Source organism: Anguilla anguilla, chromosome 4 (assembly GCF_013347855.1).
Source record: "Anguilla anguilla isolate fAngAng1 chromosome 4, fAngAng1.pri, whole genome shotgun sequence".
NCBI lineage: Eukaryota > Metazoa > Chordata > Actinopteri > Anguilliformes > Anguillidae > Anguilla > Anguilla anguilla.
Genome location: NC_049204.1, coordinates 38,049,536 through 38,068,835, shown reverse-complemented (window position 1 = coordinate 38,068,835; position 19,300 = coordinate 38,049,536). Strand labels below are relative to the sequence as shown.

General features: G+C 40.7%; 1 protein-coding gene across 1 annotated transcript; it reads right to left on the bottom strand.

The window, feature by feature from the left end:
- Positions 1–4,470: 4,470 nt before the first annotated feature.
- On the bottom strand, positions 4,471–17,444 carry LOC118225301 (vacuolar protein sorting-associated protein 4B-like). Its single transcript, XM_035413478.1, has 12 exons — positions 17,439–17,444; positions 16,540–16,566; positions 14,644–14,755; positions 12,017–12,158; positions 11,475–11,527; positions 10,627–10,740; positions 9,336–9,489; positions 8,785–8,933; positions 8,396–8,477; positions 7,169–7,388; positions 6,670–6,810; positions 4,471–6,302 (listed from the first exon to the last, which is right to left on the bottom strand). Exons 1-12 carry the CDS (start codon positions 17,442–17,444, stop codon positions 6,201–6,203), a joined length of 1,302 nt encoding a protein of 433 aa, XP_035269369.1. The 3' UTR covers positions 4,471–6,200.
- Between the last annotated feature and the right edge of the window lie 1,856 nt (positions 17,445–19,300).

Below are 19,300 nucleotides of genomic sequence, written 5' to 3'. Positions count from 1 at the left end.
GAGAGAGACAGGGAGAGTAAGAGAGACAGAGAGCTAAACGAAGAGAGAAAGACAGTGAGAGACTTAACCCAATTCTGTTCAGTTCGTTATTCATAACACAGGAGGTCAAGACACTGAATAAGGGGGAGTAGCAAAGGGTACTCCCTTCCCAATTAAGCAGATATACTTCAGACAGCTCAAGATCGCCTAGCGCTACAGATGGAAAAAGGTAGAGAAACGGGCTGAAACGCTTCATCCACAGACAACATCAGAGACGCATTGTGCTGGCGAGGGGAGGAACAGCACGTTCATGCAGGCAGAGCCTGGAAGCTACACTGTGGAAGGTTTTTGTCCTCCTTACACAAGTCACATCAAACTCAGATATGAAAATAAAGTTATAAAGAGTCAAATGACTGCTTTTACCCCTCGACTCATCCACCACAAATGACTCGAGTAGCTGCAAGGCACTGTCTGAGACAAATTCCCTATCTCCATGGTGCAATTTTCACTTTCTTCAATCGTTTCTGTGACGTGATGTAATGAGCAAGATGAAACGAAAGAGCAGATAAAATAACTGCATTCATATTCTTCACATTTTTTGTTCAGCTTGGCTCAGTGGCTTTGCATCCTTGTGCCTCCATACGCAGTGAGCAAAAGCCAGAATCTAGACATCAAGAGTGGTAGAAATTTAGGTTGAGCGATGTTTTGATATAAATGACAGAAGACTAGGTTAACCTCAATATAGCTCAGGTTTTACCCAGATAAAGCCTGATTACATCCTAGTCGGCTGGAAAACTTTAACTTTTCAACCAAATTTAGCCAGGTTTTTAGCTGAATGCCTAGATGCCTTTTCACCAAAAAATATTCACTGGGTGCTCTCTCTGTTTCTAACTGTTTTCTCGGGATTGCTAGGAAACTACTAACTCTATCCATTGCCTAGGTAGATATAAACAACCAGCAGGAGATGAGAATAAGAAGAGAAAAAAAAGATTCTTGCAGACAATGGAAAGTGTTTTGTAGTCAGCAAAAATGACGTAAAATCATATGAAAAATAATGCAGAGAAAAACATGAACTAATATACAATAAGCTCCGGAACATGGAGTTTAATAAATGCAAAATTATAAGGGTCCCTTTTAAAGCCAGATTTAAAACCTCCATTTGATTGAGGATTGACAGTAAGCACACACCCTGCTTTAGGACTTTAGAAGGCCATCACTCATCTCCAAGGTCCCAGACATTCAGTGGTCCCAGACAGTGGGAATCCATCATACGTGGGGATTACTGTGCGTAGGTGGATGGTCTGATATGTCCCACCAATGGGATTGTTGAAATAATGTGCCCTACCTTTTTACAGCAAGTCTTTCTTTTTTTACTGCTATTATTACTGGAGTTCTTTTGGGCCAGAAATCGCAATGGTATGTGGACTTACAGGACAATGTCTGGGAACCAACTCAGGCATACAACTGACAGGTAACGACAGATAGGCTATAACTGCACCCTCCCCTACATAGGCGACCTTGGACCCAAGTTCGGCTCAGGATTTAACTGCTGTATAACTGTATAATCGCTATAATTTGTGGTTTGGTTTCTATGGTGTTGTAATGGAATTCCTCAGTCTATAGGGCTCACATCCTTGGACTGAATGTGTGACCTGTGGTGGAATAGCACTTCCAACAACAAATCCAGCCAATGAGAAGCAGCTGGAGGAAATTAAATGACGCAGATAAATCAATTAGAGAGATGTGCTCTGGGGGACAGACTAGGAAGTGATGGGATGGGTTTACTGCAGATTCTCATAAAACAGTCTGCCTCTAAAATCTGTACTTACTTAATAGCATCTCTGAACTAAAGTTTTGTGCTTAATCTCAGGTATTTCACCCCATGCTGGCTCTAGTTTGTTAACTAATGAGGAAATCCTTTTTTCTCAGATTCACTACACTTATTGAACTTGCTTGAGGAACAAAATATAAAATTGTTTATTTTTTAGTTCAGTGGTACTTAGTATAAATAAGATACAAAGCATCACCTGTAATTCATAAAAAAAATACTTTGCCTGGGGTATCATCTTTTAAAACCCCTGTATTTGAGCAGGTTGGCCTCAAACTACCCTTCCTACTTGTGTCCGCTCCATATATTAATATGATTTTACGTAAAAGATGCAGCTCCTCTGTAATTATACAGAACACCTGTGCACCTGTAAATAGGAATGAAATCAAAATTGGACCATTTAACTTTTCAATTTAACGGCTATTTTTTATTTTTCCTCCCTCTTCTGAATGATTGATTGTGTTCACTGGCCTGTGTCATTGCTGCATGTTCCCCATCTAGCTTAGGAGAACACGCATGCTTCCTCCTTCTTAGCCAGCCCTGCCAGTTATCGCTTCTCTTCTCTCTGCAGTCCACCAGCTGAGCTGTGCAGTCATTGCACTGCAGGATAGCTTTTGTGCTCTCAAGGGTTCCATATTACAGTAGGTCATGTGACACACCACGCCCAAAAACCCAGAATATTAACAAGTCCAGAGAAATGAGAATTCAAATACTGAGGGCCTCTCATCTGTTGAAATACCCTGCCATTCACTCAGAGACGGTCCACCTCCATGTTCTCTTCCAGGAGATGCTGGTGGAGACAGGATGTCATTCTGCAGCTCCCGATGGACGCAGTTTCTCCTGGGCCCGTAGGTGTGTTTAAAAATAGGACGTTTCCCCTGACTTTTACATTTTAATGAGCCCAGAGATGGTTCAGAGCAGTAAGCCAAATACATCTTGGGTTGCCCTATAAAAGAAGGATCACATACTTGGTGCTTGCACACATATCTGAAAATAACTGGTCTCTTGTTCAAACGTTTACTGACATAGTTAAGAATCATTAAATCTATCACCATGCTGTAATTATACATACGTGTAATGATAACTTTCAGATGAACTAAATAGCAAAAACCCGGAAATGAGCACATCCACCAAAAATTGGCGTGAGCGTGTACAGCTGTATGACAGTCTCCACTTGGAAACAGCCATTGGACATGATCATACGAATGAAGAACCACTTAAACCCATGCAAAGAGCACTGTACCTGCTCTCCCGACCTGGGTCAGATACAAATACGTATTTGTATATGTATTTATAAATGTAGTTAAATACATATTTGAAGTATTCGGAAATACATTTACGCATTAAATACTTTGTATTTCATTTATTTAAAATATTTTCATTTGGGAAAGTATTTGGAAAACCAGTTTTTCAAATAGTATTTAGTGCCGTTTAAAAATACATTAAAATACAAATACAATTTAAAAATATTTTGAAATATTTCTGTGATAGACAACAGAAATGACTGAGCCAGCAACTATTTAGGCTTCATACTGAAGGGGGTATCCCAGAGCTCTTCGTATAATCTTTGTGAGTGGCTCTCGATGTGATGTCAGTGAGTTATAATACTGAGGGAATTCCAGGGGAACTACTAGGGGCTAGGGGTTGAACTTGGATTATGGGCAAGGGCAGCCTACGCTGGCAATTTTAAACAACCCATGCACTGCCAGTACCAGCAGTCTGAATGACCGTACATGCCTTTGCATGGGGGTGATGGCAAACTCGTGATATGCTACTTGGCATCTTATTTGTACCCATGCAATCTTTTTAAAGCCTTTTACTGTATTTCCTCTTTTTTCTGTTGTCAGAGTATTCAACAGCCATTTGTGCAGTTCCATCTTTCACATTTTGTAAGGTTAGACACTGATAAAATAGAATTCAGCCATGCATATTCACTACAATTTAACAATGGAAACCGGTACAATTGGACTGGGGCCATCAGCAATCACTTGACACATTCTCATCAAAATATTAAAAAGTCTTTAAAGGTAATTAAAATACTTTAAATATGTATTTGACCCTGGTCTGCTGCTCTCACCTGTTAGCCAATCAGCGGCACATCCTGCACAGAGAAGCCTACTCCTGATGGGATGAGTGTGATTGTGGGTGTTCCATTGAAAAGTACCAGGCAAAATCAGCAAATAACATAACTGAGGCTTGAACCTGAGCCTGTTCTTATGGTGACTGTCTTCCTAGACAGTGACTCAGAAGCAAATAAAAAGAGATTATGTACCGGGAAAGTATGATCCATAGGTCCCACATTGTTTCTTTGTTCTTTCAGTCATCCAGATAGCTAACATTCTGACATTGCAAGTCAATCCACATACCACAAGGATCAGTACACATGCAAAAAGTACCATCAATGCAGTTCTAACCTTCGTTCCCTATTATGCATCTGCAATGCTGTAAGGGGTGCTGGATGTAATTAGGTCGGGAGTGTGTAGTTGCTTCCCCACAAATGGTGTGCTGTTAATGGATGGATGGATGATGATGATGATGATTATTATTATAATTATCTGCTATAATATTCTAACCCTAAAACTCTTTGTTGATGTTTACTTGTGGACTAAGTTGCTATATACGGACACAAACACACTCTATTTATCTATTTATGGTTTAACCCATTTGCCGGTAGCGATACAATAAATGCTTTTTTATTTCCAGAAAATTACGCACATCACCTGAACAAAATGTCTGGCACATGAATTTTCAATAATCATTTTATATGTGCAATAAAAATAAGAAAAGCCCCAGCCTCAAAGCCAAATGAACCTTTGCATTGTTGTGCTGAGCATGTTCCTTGACACTCACATTTTTCATGGACATTTACAAGCATCAGTGTGCAATATTGCTAACAGCAGATAGCACACCGTGACAAAGGCATACAGAGTTTCATTACTATCGTATAAAAGATAATTACACTCAGGTTTCATATGCCAATTGCACCATCTCCAACTGTTTTAATCCTTCAACTTTTCAAATTTCAAGGCTTCAAACCAAAAATACAGAAGCCTTGGCCAAGACATGTAAATTTATCACAGAAGGGGCATTTCATGGCATTAAAAAGCATGATATGTACAGACATACAGCTACATGCATTCAACACTGGAGTAAGGCAGTAAACGAAATGAGCAAGCTTTAACTCAGGAAGAGCCAACAGTTCAAAGACTGCAGTCCACGTAATGCAGAGACATCTCTCTCCCTATCGCTCTCTCTCATGCATTTTGGTAATATTTTTGCTTTATATTTTAGATTTTTTTTTCCCTTCATGTTTGATGTTGTGATAAAGGGCAGTAAAGGGCCTTATAATGTCAGTCTCACTTCCTCTCTCTGTCTCTCTCTCTCACTCTCTTTCTCCATCTCCTCCCCCAACAGTCCATATTAGTTTTCAGTTCAAAAGGGAACAAAAAAAGTACCATTTTGTGATTCTCCAAGGTCCCCGCTTTGAGTGGGCAACATCACAGGGACGGAGATTCACAAGAGCCCATGAAACAGTCTCCTGCGTGCATTACAACAGTCCATTTTCCCCATCGTGTGTTTTTCCATCTAAATCACTATGCCTCTGGCTGAAACAGTTAATGGATAACAGTCAACATATACATAGGCTACTCTCACTACAACAATCATGTTTCCACCCTCAGTAATGCTATGAACGTCCCATCCAAAAGGAGTACAGTTGGCTTATTTCTTTAAAAACAAATAGGAATGAACGTGGGGTCGCAGACAACCAGTCATGATCTGGTTCCATTTACCGTACTTTGTGACTGTTAAGAAAAATTACAATGCACTGACATGCAATACACTGTTAAAATGACATGCACTCACTTATAGCATCTCTTCTTCAATAGATAAATAAATACAATAATAAATTCAAATGAAATCCTTTGATAAATTTGACACTGAAACCTTACCCTGTGAATCACAGACAACCACTATAATTCTGTTTGCCAGGATGGTTAATTAACGTTAGCGGTTCAGTTACAGTATTTATAACGGCCAAGAGATTACAGATGCATACTTCAGAAGTAAACAGCTTCATAAAATCAACACGCATTGCTCCATCTCTCAAGAACCCATGACGCTAGTCCTGTAGTATTTCAAAGCAATATACAAAAGATACAAAAAATAACAATACACTGAAAGCAGTCTTCGTATTCGTATTCATCATTGTCCTCAAATAACAAAAATATATATTTAATTTAAAAGTAAAGTGAATGAATGTGCAAAAACAACACACTCATAAGCTATATGCAGAGATTGGCTTGTTGGACTTGAGACCAGCGGAAGGAAAGGACAGGCGGGAGAAAGCAGGGCCCAGTCCTTGTGTGCTACATTCGTGACCAAGGCATGCGCGCTAACCCTCCTGGCCAAAGTCTTCCATGAACTCCTTCAGCTTCTCCAGGTCCAGCTCGTCCACCGTCGGCTTGGTGTTGGACAGAGACTTCAGCACGTGCGACTGCGTGCAATCGGGGAAGAAATGGACTAGACGTCAAATTCCAAATTTAGACATCATTCAAAATTATTCAGAGCTCAATAAAGATATTAGATTGTAGTACAGCATGGGAACAGGGAAAAAGAATATTAATCATGGTTATTATTTGTTTTTCCCCCTTTTACCTCATTTTCCCTTTTGCTGCCTTGCGTGCCTTTTTAAACTACATGTCAGGTTAAGTTAGGTCATCATTATAAATCAGTTTGTTCTTAACTTGGATTTACTTAGTTAGGTAATAAAAAAATGAATTGGACTGCTTTTTAGATAAAGTTCTGTGGACTGTGCAGAACCAGCAGAACCATAGGCGAAAGGGCACATTTCCCCTCCTCACCATGCTGACGACTGGCTCATGTAACTTGGAGTCCTGGATGTCCTTCCAGGTCATCTCTACAGCGATGGGATCCTCTGGGGAACATGGGGCCCACAGGTCATCCATCACCTGACCAGGGTCGTTCCACACTGCCCCTCGAACCTGTGAAGGCAGACACGTTCAGTAATGGCAGGGGGAGATGTACCGTCACGACAACATATGCTGTTGTGATTGTATCATTATTTTATACTTACTTATTTTCACTTCTTATCCAGAGAAAAGTACAAGGCAAACATGGCATGTGGTGTTTAAACACACATCACAACAGCAACGTATTGGCTACTGATGTGCACAAATGGCCTAACCATCCATGAATGTCATACAACGGTAGTCCTTACAGTAAAAGATGCCCAACGATGATCCACAAGAAGCGACTAAAGACTGATGGCCGGTTCTGAACTGAACAGCTCAGAACCAGGCCCCACGACTCCTCACCAGCACAATCGCCGAGGAAACGCACCCGTCTGAAGTGCGTGGCATACTGAACCATCCGGACGGGCTGCATCAGGGCATCCCTCGCGATGATGCTGATGTCGGCCCCCGAGTAGCCCTCCGTCTTCTGGCCCAGGGTCACAAAGTCGGACTCGGTCAAGCTGTTTGGGCTGGAGCCCAGGTGCTGCTTGAACATAAAGATGCGGGCCTGCTCTTCAGGGAGGGGGACGTAGATACGCTTCTCAAACCTGATCACAAATAAAAGGGAGGGGTCAGTTGTAACGGTCACTGATTGGCACTGAAGTCTCCTCCCTTCTTTGACCATCCCCTTCTGATTCACCTCTAAATTACCAGACTTGTCTTATCTGTATTAGTGACTTCCATCCTACTGTACTGTAGGAACCCAGAGACTTTATAAGTAAATACAATGCAGGGAGCTGTTTGAAAATACTGAATAATTATATATCAGCACTGAAGATGGTCATATGCGACTGAAAGGTCTATCTTACTATCCTACTATCAATTTTTATCACTTTTTATCACTGTGGCACAATGTCTGCATAATAAATATGTATGTATTTTTCTAAATATCTCGGCATTTGTGTCTTTTTTTGGGGACATGTGCGAGTCCCTTTTCCCCTATGCTGTATTTGGAGTTTTTTGGTTTACTTAAGCACCAGTGATAACCACATTTGAGGACTTGTCTACAAGGCACACTTTCAAAAAGTTTTTTTCCTCAATTATATATCAGCCCTGCAATGTTCCCTGCATACAAATACTTACTGACCTTTTACAAATACTATCAAAATCATTTCCAAGTTATCCAATCAGAGTTACTAAATGATAACAATAAAGAAAGCCTTAGGTGTCTTTAATATCAGATAGGTGCTTTGGGATCAAAGCAAATTACGACGCAACAACCGAACGATCCAAAAACAGATTTGGTTTTGTTACCGGGTTTTCAGTACTGTTTGTGCTAGACATTGACTCAACTCCGCGCCCTCAATTCACTGACAGACTACATGGAAGAGCTCGGCAAAGACTTCAATCATGAATTATTCTCAAAGCTGTAAGTGGGTGTAACCAGAGGGGGTCATTCCAAATTCCTTTTGACTTTAGTTACTCATGGCATGGCACACATTGAGCAAATCGCTCTTTTCCGGGGAAAGTTTGTGTTTAATTGAGCAGTTACAGAAAACGATTAAAGAGCGAAATCCTTTTAATTCTTCTGGAAAATTCCATCGGAAGACATCACCTTCTCCTGATGGCAGGGTCCAGGGTCCAGGGGATGCTGGTGGCTCCCAGCACAAGGATTCCTTCATTATCATTCCCGACACCTGAGGAGAGGCAACGGGAATATTGTGAGAGGTGTGTAACTCACAAAAGTTTTTTTTGGGCTTTTATTCATGCTTTGTGAGATGCAGTTATAAGGTTCTGACTTAACACAGATGACATTATACACTGAACATTTATATTTAAGTTCATCGTTGATATAGACCTGCCTTCTCCCACAAATAATGCACTGCTTCAATGAGCTCTTTCACTACCACCCCCCCCCCCCCCCCCCCCCCACAGCCCCTGAGAGCTGAGGGACCAGCAACAGGGTCATGTGACTGCACCGTGGCAACCCAACCCAGCTCTCACCCTGCATCTGAGCCAGGAACTCTGTCTTGGCCTGCTGGGATGCCTCGCTCTCGTTCTCGCTCCTGGAGCAGCACAGTGAGTCAATATCATCGATGAAGATGATGGAAGGCTTGCGCTTCCGAGCTAGGCTGAAGAGGTTCTTCACCAGCCTGAAGAGAAGGGGAGAGAGGGGGAAAAGGGTAGAGTGTGGGAAAGAGAGACAGAAGAAGGGAGGGGGAGAGAGATGGTGAGGGTTGGGAGGGAAAGATGGAGAAATGAAGGATGGGAGAAGGAAAGAGATAAAGAGATGGAAATAGCTAAGAATGTATTTACAAATTTATGCAGTGGCCTTCCCAAACAACAGTAAAATCATCAAAATTTACACAACACTTAAAAACTGACCTCTCTCACCTCACATTCTACACAGCAAAGGGTACAGGCCTGAATGATTCATCCAAAAAGCATCAGCCATAATCAAGCTGCACAGTGTGTTCTTACACAAGCCCACAATGGAACACCAATGACCACTGAACCTGCCACCCTCTCTCCCCTCCCCCGTGCTGCATACTCACATCCTGTTATCCCCCAGCCACTTGGACACCAGGTCGGACGAGGAGACAGAGAAGGTGGAGCCGTAGGCCTCTGTGGCCACGGCTTTGGCGAGGTAGGTCTTCCCGGTGCCAGGAGCCCCGAAAAGCAAGACGCCCATCCACGGGGTCCTCTTCCCTGAGAATCGCAGGGGAAACACAGTCAAATGCATACAGGCCACAGGAGGGCAGCAAAATCTTTAGGATACACTTGCAGCCTGCCACTGCAGCTGGTGCCCAGACAACTGTCAGATCAAGGCACGGCTGAGCTGATTAAATAATTAAAAGCACAAGTTGTCAGAAAATCCTCAAACGGAATGGCCCTTGTTGTCCACCCCTGGTCTAGTCAAAGAAAATGCAAATATAGAGATAGCGATAAGACGTATTATGTAATAATTCAATGAATTTCCATCCAAGTGCATCAAACAACGCTTACGGTGAGGGTAGCTTAGGTGACAGGACGTCTAAAAAAATACTAATCGTGGACAGGGGAAGACTGAACTGTGTTTAATGCTTTGGGACAGCTAGGAGGGGGCGGATGAGAGGCTCATCCTGTTAAGGCACTGTTCCAGTGTGTGGATGGGCCGCACAGCATGGTATTGAATCCAGACTGTGCCAGTGCTGACTGGGTAGTAGCTCCACAGGGAGATGCACAGTTGGCTCTAGTCTCGCCCAGGGATGGGAGGCTTTCAGACAGCCAGGATTACAGCATGTAACCACTCTCTAGCAAACCAAGCTGGTCAATCAGTCACCCAGTCAGTGACTGATTGACCAGAAGTGTCTTCCTCAAACCCATGTCTGTGCAAGTCTGACGTGTAAACGTCAGTGTGACAAGAAACGGGGGTTGACATCACTGACATCACGGCTTAGAGCAGTGGTTCCCAACCTGATTCCTGGAGATCTATTATCCTCTAGGTTTTCAATTCAACCCTAATTTGGCACACCTGATTCTACTAATTAGCAGCTATCTAGCTGTTGAATGAGGTGAGCTTTGTTAGGGTTGGAGTGTTAACCCACAGGACGGTAGATCTCCAGGAACAGGGTTGAGAACCAGTGGTTTAGAGGACAGGATGTGGTTTTATGCTCTCCCTTGAATCATCAATGGCAGTTGCAGCAGTGAGCATTGATAAATATAATTGGTTACTCCCAATTGGGAGCACAAGAGGGAAAGCATTTAAATTTAGAGAAAGGAATGCCAGAGAACCATCTGCTTTTGACATGTTTGGTTCAGGCCCAGCCCTCAGAGCCAACGTGCTGTCTCTCTTGGGGGCGGTACCTGTGATGAGGTGAGGAAATTTGATTGGATGAATGACTGCTTCTCTCAGCGCCTCCTTCGCTCCCTCCAGCCCGGCCACGTCGCTCCACTTGACGTTCTCCATGACGATAGATCCTGCAAAAAACGAACAAATGCATGCTCATATTAATCCCCCACTGCCTTCTCTTTTACTGCAAACACAGATATTAGGATGTACGCGTAACCATCATCTGCAAACTCCAACTGTGACACCCCCTATCCACCTGCTCCATATAACTGCAACACAGCCTGTTGTGAATAAAATTGACTTCAAAATTATATTTAGCAGATACATTCTTTTTACATATAATGCACGGATACAGCCGAATATTTATAGAAGCAATTGAGGTACCCAGCTCGAAGATTCAACAGCAGTCACCATACCTGGGAATCGAACATTCAACCTTGGAGTTCCAGCTCACTCCCCTAACCATAGAGCCTGGCCTTTTTTAGTCTTTTTTGTATTTTTTTGTGGTGAGACTTTTTTGTGGTAGGAGTGTGGTTACCACAATTTCAAAAACTAAGCAGAAGTCCAGTTCTGTATTTGTATCATCGGAAGGTCTGTCTCAGAAATTGGAGCGGAAAATTAAAAAATGATGCATCCTCTGAATTCAAGGTGTGGAAAAGGATATACCGATGCCAGAGGATGTCCTGCTCTAGAGCACATCCCTCCCGAAAGATTCATAAATTGTAATAGAACACTGGAAAGCCCCATTACAAACTGTAATCTCTTACCATAAGGAGACAGAGAGGCCAGAAGGAATATGGGAACACACACAGTTGACCATCTGGTTACGATAAGAGTCTGCGCTGTTACTAAAAGGACTCACCCTGCAGCAGACTCTGGAACAACTTAGAGTCATCACTTTCATCACCATCATTCCTGTAAAGAATAATGCATATGAATGAATGAAAGAATTAATGAATATATAAGGGTGAAAAAAGAGCAGAGGTGAATCAGAGGTTATTGAAAAGGCCAAACGTGAGCAGAGATGTATTGTCATGGGATTATTTAACCAGTGAATTTGCTCATTAAGCTTATGGAATTTCCTGAGTGCCTGAGATGTTCAGGCTCAACCAATACAACAAGAAATTTAAAATGCACAAACAATGGTAAGTAGATATTGTAGGACACACTAATGAAGAAAATGAAATGCTTGCTTCAGGCTAAAAATCTGAGCATCATCTCACAACAGAGGTTCAAAGGCATTTACAAATATGGTTAACTTCTCTTTACAATTTAATTCCATTCCGGTAACATTGCATATATGGTTACAGGTAAAGTTTAACTTCATATTGACAAATTATACTGCGGTGGAGCCAAGAACTGTACACAAGGCACTTTACAGGCTAATATTCCATTTTTCCTCACTCTCTGTCATCTGACTGGTTCTCCACAGGCTTAGTGGGTGAAGCCTTTTCTTTCTGCTTCCGGTACTCCTTCAGCTTCTCCATCCTGTCCAGGCACTCAGCGTACTTCACGCTGACACTCTGTTCCACTAGGTCTTCCTGAGCTTCAAAAAAAAAATGTATAAAATGCATCACTAATCACATTGCACACACAAGTCTATTGTACAGCAAACATGAAATAACAAATGTACATTAAATGATCTGTCATGCAGAAATCAAATTGCCAGTCATATAAAATGTGTGATGGGTACGGAGTTGGTCAGGTTCGATTCGCCGCTAGGACACTACCGTTGCACCCTTGAGCAAGGTACTTAACCTGCATTGCTTCAGTATATATCCAGCTGTATAACTGGATACAATGTAAACGTCAACAAAAAAAAAAAAACGTCATACAAGTCACTCTAGATAAGAACGTCTGCTAAATGCCTGTAACATAATGCAATTATCAGTATTGGTTGCTATTGTATCAAGTAATACTGTACCAGTTGGCTCAAAGGCTCATTTTCATAAGTAGTCACTGGATATGGATGAAAATACTACATAATCCATATGGCTCCTGTCAAACAATACAGAGCTCCCTTAAAATAACACCCAATGCAAGAAAATTACACTGACTCACTGCCTGTGATTTATAAGACAAACCAGGAAGGACCTGGGCAATAAAGCTTTTTCATTTCAAACCATCCACCTAAAAGCTGTGGGGAACATGTTGTTGGTTAGCCAGTCGATTTCATGACAACCTGTCACCTGTCAGAAACACACATATTTCAAATGTGTCAGACAGCGCATGACACCTGCTAGGGGGCAGGGGGAACCATTGATGTTGAGAAGTGAAATCAACCAGACAGAAGTAGGCTTAGCCACAAATGCTTTGGAGTTCCTGCTTGTTGCTTCAAGAGTAGGAGTAGCAATGAAGGGAACAAGGGATGCGCATCAGTAAAAGCCGGCAGTAAGACTGAGACTCAGGTAAGGTTTCTGGGGCAGTTCCCCTGAGCTAAGTTACCAGTTGGCAGAACGTACCCAATACCTACACGATGCAGTTCAGAAATCTTAAGCGTTATTACAGTCCCAGAACTGATCATAATGACCACAGGCTCACAGTCATTCCAAACATTTTATAAAAACTCATATAAAAACACACGCAATTCCTAATATTCATATAGCCACATGATAAACCCCAAGGCACGAGTTCTTCACTTTCTGTTTCTCCTTCATAATTGTTTCTACCAAATACATGCTCCAGGCCACCAATACCTAATTCCACAGTACAGCTACTTCACACAATAACAACAGTCATTCCTATTTACATCAACCAAGAACAACATTTGTTCATAATTATCCAATTACACAACAAAAACACTTATCTAAAATGTATTTATTATAATTTTAATGTAGCCCTAATATTTTATCTGGCCCATATAACAAGATTGACTACAATACAGGCCATAAAATTGCTAATTAAATTTGCACTGAAAAGAGCAGGTGTGATCAGCTATAATGTTCCGTTACCTACCTACTAGTTGCACAGCATTTCATCAAAACACTTTATATCCTTACATTCTAAAATAAACTACTGATGTCTACATAGCTAGCCATTGCCTCATGCCATTAGTAACCTTTGTCAGATGGCTACCAAATATCATGGTTAAGATAAAAAGATGTTAGCTACTTACATACTGCTAGCCATTTCCTTTCTCTGTTCACATAATTGGCACGATATGGGGTAGCACTGCTAGGTAATATGGCTTGTTTATGTACAAAAACCGCTTAGGAAACATATTGGAGATTTTAATATACAGACAGATTTTAGGAATTATATTTTTACTGGTGGGTTAATGGGTATATGTTTTGTATTAATGACTTTTTGTTGAGTGACAGAATACAGTAAAATATGACTAAATAGGGCTCAAAGTTTCATAATGCGAGACAGCATACTGATTCATGACAGAGTTACATTAGAGTGACTTATCTATTCTGTGCTGTCATTGCCTCTAAAGGAGGAAGTCTCAAAACTGTACATGCAGGATTTGGCTGGACAATAGCTTGCTATTCAAAGCCAGTTAGCCATTTCAAGTTTCAGGTATTCAGGGGTGGACCCCTCCCTAGCGAATGAGGCGTTTGGAATAGCAGAGAAACAGCTGTTGCGTGTATCTAGAGAAGTGCAGGAATCTGAGAAGCCTGCAACGGGCCTATTCAACTGGCAGCCAAACCAAATGTAGCCCGCCTAGATGTGATCTTGGAGTATTTTTAATCATTGAAAATAAATTAATTGTAGATGAATTCTGAATACTGCAGAATTCATCTGCAGTATTCAGATGAATAAAAAATTGTAACTATTACCAGATCTGTATCTGCATGATGTCCGCACATATCTCACATCAGAATAATAAGTAATAGTCAAGCATGTTTTAAGAAGACATTTTATATATCTAAATATACTGTATCTACATGTGTACAATACATCTTATTCATCTTTGTATATTGCTATGTGAACAGTATGTGGAAAATGTTTGGAATGTATGGATGAACCATTTTCAAAAGGATATGGCCCCAGTTAGAGCCACGAGTAGTTGAAAAATCCGGGCTCACACTTCACCACATGAAGAAAGTGCTGCGCGGCATGCTGGTACAGGCGAACAGCCTCCTCATAGTTCTGTGCTTTGTCCTCCTCGGCCGCTTGGCTTGCCAGATTTACAGCTGTCTGTAAGGCAACGTGACAGGTTCATCCCGGCAGGAGAGCAAAGCACCTTCACAATACAATAACCCGGTTGCTTTTGTGTGATATGCACCTAATGGTGAGCGTTTCCAGCTCAGCTGCTGATTATTCTTGTTGGTAGAGCTCAAATAAACAGCTGGCCGTTACCTTAGCTTTGTTTATTCATTTATTTATTATTTTTCTTTTTTACTTTTTTAAAACTTTATTTATAAAGTACCTTTTACACATGAAAATTCAACTCAAAGTGCTGAACAAAATTGCACCAAAGAAAACAATAGTAAAATACAATGTTAAAAATAGAAAAACAAATAGAATATAACAATAAAAATATATTGAAAAATAAAATAAAGCAATACACAAAATATATAAAATGTAATAACAGGACATGAGAGAAAACTTTCAATTAAAAGCCAGAGTAAACAAGGATGGAGGATTTAAGCTGCTTTTCAAAAATGCCAACTGAGCCTGCCTCTCTAATATTTTTTAAAATACTGTTCCATAGTACTGGTGCATATAAACAAGTCAGTTTCTCCACTCCTTGCACATTGCTACCTTAAGAAGCCTAGCAGATCTCTGAGGAGTTCAAGTTGGGACATACAAGGATAGGAGATCAGAAATGTAGGTAGTGATGGATTCTGAGTGTTTCTCCTCTGGAAATAATGATGCCATATGGTATCAGGCAACACTAAGGGCATAAGTTGTTTAGGGAACAAAGAGATAGGCCCTCGCAGATAGGATGGACAATGCGTACCCAGTCAAGGCCCCAGAAGGTATTTAAACCAGGCTAGAAGACCAGTGAGGGGTGGGTTGCTGTACCGTGAACTTGTGTTGTGTTTCAGTGATCTTTCCGCTGGCCATTGTGATTACAATAAACTTTTACTTTCTTCAGTAAAGTGTTTGTTGTCTTGGTGAGCACCTGCATCGTCCTGACTTTGACTCCAAGGGAAGAAGCTGGGTCCTAACAGTAGGTGCTAAGCCATTAATAATAGCCTTTATAAACAAGTAAGGACCTTAGAATCAATTTAAAAAGACACAAGGAGGCAACTTTTTGGATATTTAGTAGTTTCCTCGTTGTTTTCTAAGGCAGACCAGTAAAAAGAGCAGTACTTGATATAGGCTAACAGTTTGTATGAGCTTTTCTGCATTTTGCTGTGTTAACAAGGTTCTCACTTCAGCTATATTTCTCAAATGAAAGAAAGCAGTCTTGGTCACAGTCCCATGTGACAACTAGACTTTTGACAAAAGCTTCTGGTTAACACGTATAAACAATAGCCTATTCACAGCCAAGAGAATTTTCACCTTGAATATACCAGAAAAACAGAGACAATACTAACATACTTTAAAGAAATTATGAAGTACCAACAAAATAAAACGTTCATCTTTTCTAATAACAGTAGTTTAATTTAGTTGTGAAGTTACCAATTAATAGACAGTTATGTATCATGTCTGAATTAGTTATTCTGTAACAACTAGCAAGCTAATTAGCTAAGGAACATAATTGTTGACTTCTTACAAACTAAAAGATATTGCTATAACTATGATAATGAACGCAAATGGTCCGGAACTCTAAAATAAAGAAACACAAAATTAATCAATGTAACAAGCTACCACTCCCACCAACATGACTGGCTATTTTAGCGTTAGCTAACATACCAACATACTCATAGCCAGCTATTAACGTCCGAGGATAGTAAGAATTAATGTTAGTAAGAAGTAACTCATGACTAACTACCTAGGCACCTATCACTCAAGCTGTCACTGAATCTTACCTGAAAATTGTTGTGTGCCAGAACTACCTAAAAGGATGAGACAACAAAAAACACGTGTCGCTGTCGTCACGCCAGAATATTACTGTAAGCTATTATTATTAACTCTAAACTATCTGGTCGTTTGAAATAGTTTTATTAATTGTTTATTTTTATACAGCTAGTTGAGATAATCGTGAGGATAAAAGCCACGGAACTAAATAAAACGACACTCTTCCGCATTGAATGTCACTTTCGCCTATGCAGTTCACGTGATCAGAAAAACAACGGTGACGTCGGTAAAAGTTACGCCCACGCTTGGTAGAACCTCAGTCAGCCGTACAACAGTGCAAAATACACCTGTGCCAAATACAGATACTAATCAAATGAATTGCATTTGAAATATTTGCTGTGTATTTAAGGTATTTTCAAATAAACGTGAGAAGACCAATTCCTTTTGTTTTGTTTGACGTATTCATAAATAATTGGAAAATAGAAGAAATACTCTTTTGAAATAATTGAAATGAAATTTCAATCAAATAATTGATTCAAATACCATTTTAAATGAATACTAAATCAAAATATCAATTTGTTCTGTGTAATTACTTCAAATATTTTAAAAATTATATTTCAAATGAAATTTAAAACATTTTTATTGAAATAAGATATAGCCATATGTATCCAAACTAGCCATTAACTCCCCCCTTTTCTATTGATCATCTGACTCCCACCCCACTCTTGCGAATCTGCAACTTGATGGCCTCCACTCTCTGTCAGTGGACGAAACAGCATGCCTGGTAACTGAGCATACCTGAGATTAATCAGGCAATTAGTAAGGTTACATAAAGGGCCTGCCTGAGTGCACCTGTGTGAAGTGGTAGAAACTGAGGTTGGTCAGGCATTGATGAATGATTGTAGCACACAGTCATTGTAGACATTTTGGGTCTAAGCAGATGAACGGTTTAGGAAAATGGAGTGCAAAGTGGGAGAAGGAGCAAATAAGAAAAGGAAAAAAAGAATTGAAAATGAAAAGAAAGATGAGAAATATGTAGTAAGAATGAAGGTGGAGTCTGGGTGTGGATGGGAAGCTAATGGCGTTTTTAATGATATCCATGAAATAGGGAAAAGAAGGAGATTGGGGAAGTTATGGCAGTGAGGGTAACCGGAGGGGAATTATAATCATAGAGTGTTAGTCAAAAAGACTGAGGGATAAAGCACTTAACTTCTATCAGTCCAAATCTTTTAATTTTATCTGTTTTTTAATGAGGGAAAGAGCGCTACGGAAAGGGGTGATCAGTGGCGTCCCGGAGTCGGTAGATGCTGACTGGTTCTTGGAGGTGGAGGGAGTTTTTGGGGCGAAGAGAATGAAAAGTTATCGAGAGGGGAAAGAACAAGAAAGTGGCTCAATGCTATTAGAATTTGAAGGAGAACTACTGGAGAGGATTTATTTAGATTGTTAGTTACAGGGTGAGGGCATATGAAAGGGTTTCACTGAGGTGTTACTGGTGTCAGGATTATGGACATGTGGCAGCAGTTTGTAGAAGAGATCACAGGTGTAAAAGGTGTGGGAAAGATGGGTGTTCGGACAAGGAGTGCACGGTGTCTAAAGACCAGGCAATATGTTTTCACTGTAGGGGAAATCATGATGTGGGGGCAAAACAGTGTGAAAGAAGGAAGAGGGAAAGTGAGATAGAAAGAACATGAGTGCAGAACAAAATAACATATGCTGAAGCAATGAGGGCAGAAACCGGAACTGAGGAAGGAACAGAATAGAACTGAAACAGAGGGAAAAGACCAAGTGAGATGTGATAGAGAAATGATGTATATGGAGAGAAGAAGGTTCTTGGCATTTATAGCGATGATGATCAATTGTGCAAGTGTGATAGAAACAAAATCAGAGAGGATCAAGATGGTGGTGGATGCAGCAAAACAGATTTTGGGAATAACGGATGTGAAGGGGGACGAAATACAGGAAATTTTGGCAAAAGGGTTTGGAGGGAGTCAGACGCCAGGGATATAGGGAAATAAAGAATCGCGAATCAGATATGGGAGGGTTGGGCTGCTGTTTTATTTATTGTTTGAGAAAACTAAGCTAGATAGTAATGTATACAGTAGGTGGTGGTAATGTACTTATTTAAGTTTTCTAACCGCCAATAAAAACCAAAGAAGAAGAAGAACCTGTGTGGAGTGATATTATTGGAAAGATGTATTTTGCTTTGAAACGAAATAATTTTATTGTATTTTCCACATAAATAATGGAAATAGATATCGGTCAGCTGTGCAATATCATGAAGATGGCACAAAGGTCAATTTACATTTGCTGAGTGTATAACTACCTGAATGAACCAATAATTATTATTGGAGACAAAATAAAACCCCGATACACAGCTATACCTAACAGCACTATGCCTTTTGGTAATGTAAGACGAAAGAAAGTGGAGGGTCTTCAGTCTGCGTCAGACGATGGGCAGGGTTTCTGCTCCCCTGACCACCCTGTGAAGCTCATCCAACCATCTGGGGGCCAGAACAGAAAGAATATGGGACTGGGAAGTATCTGCTTGTAGGGGAGGGGGGCTGGCATCCAAAGGCTGTAGCACAGCGAGGTTTGACTGGTGTTGATGTTGGGGGTGATGATTTTTTGAAGTTATAACAAAGCCTAGATAGTCTAGCACCAGGGCTTTGAATTTTATGCATGAAGATATCAGTAGGTGGTGGAGTGAAGGGAGATGAGAAAGGGTTGGTGAGGTTATAAATCAGGCAAGCTGCAGTAAAATAGTAAAAACAT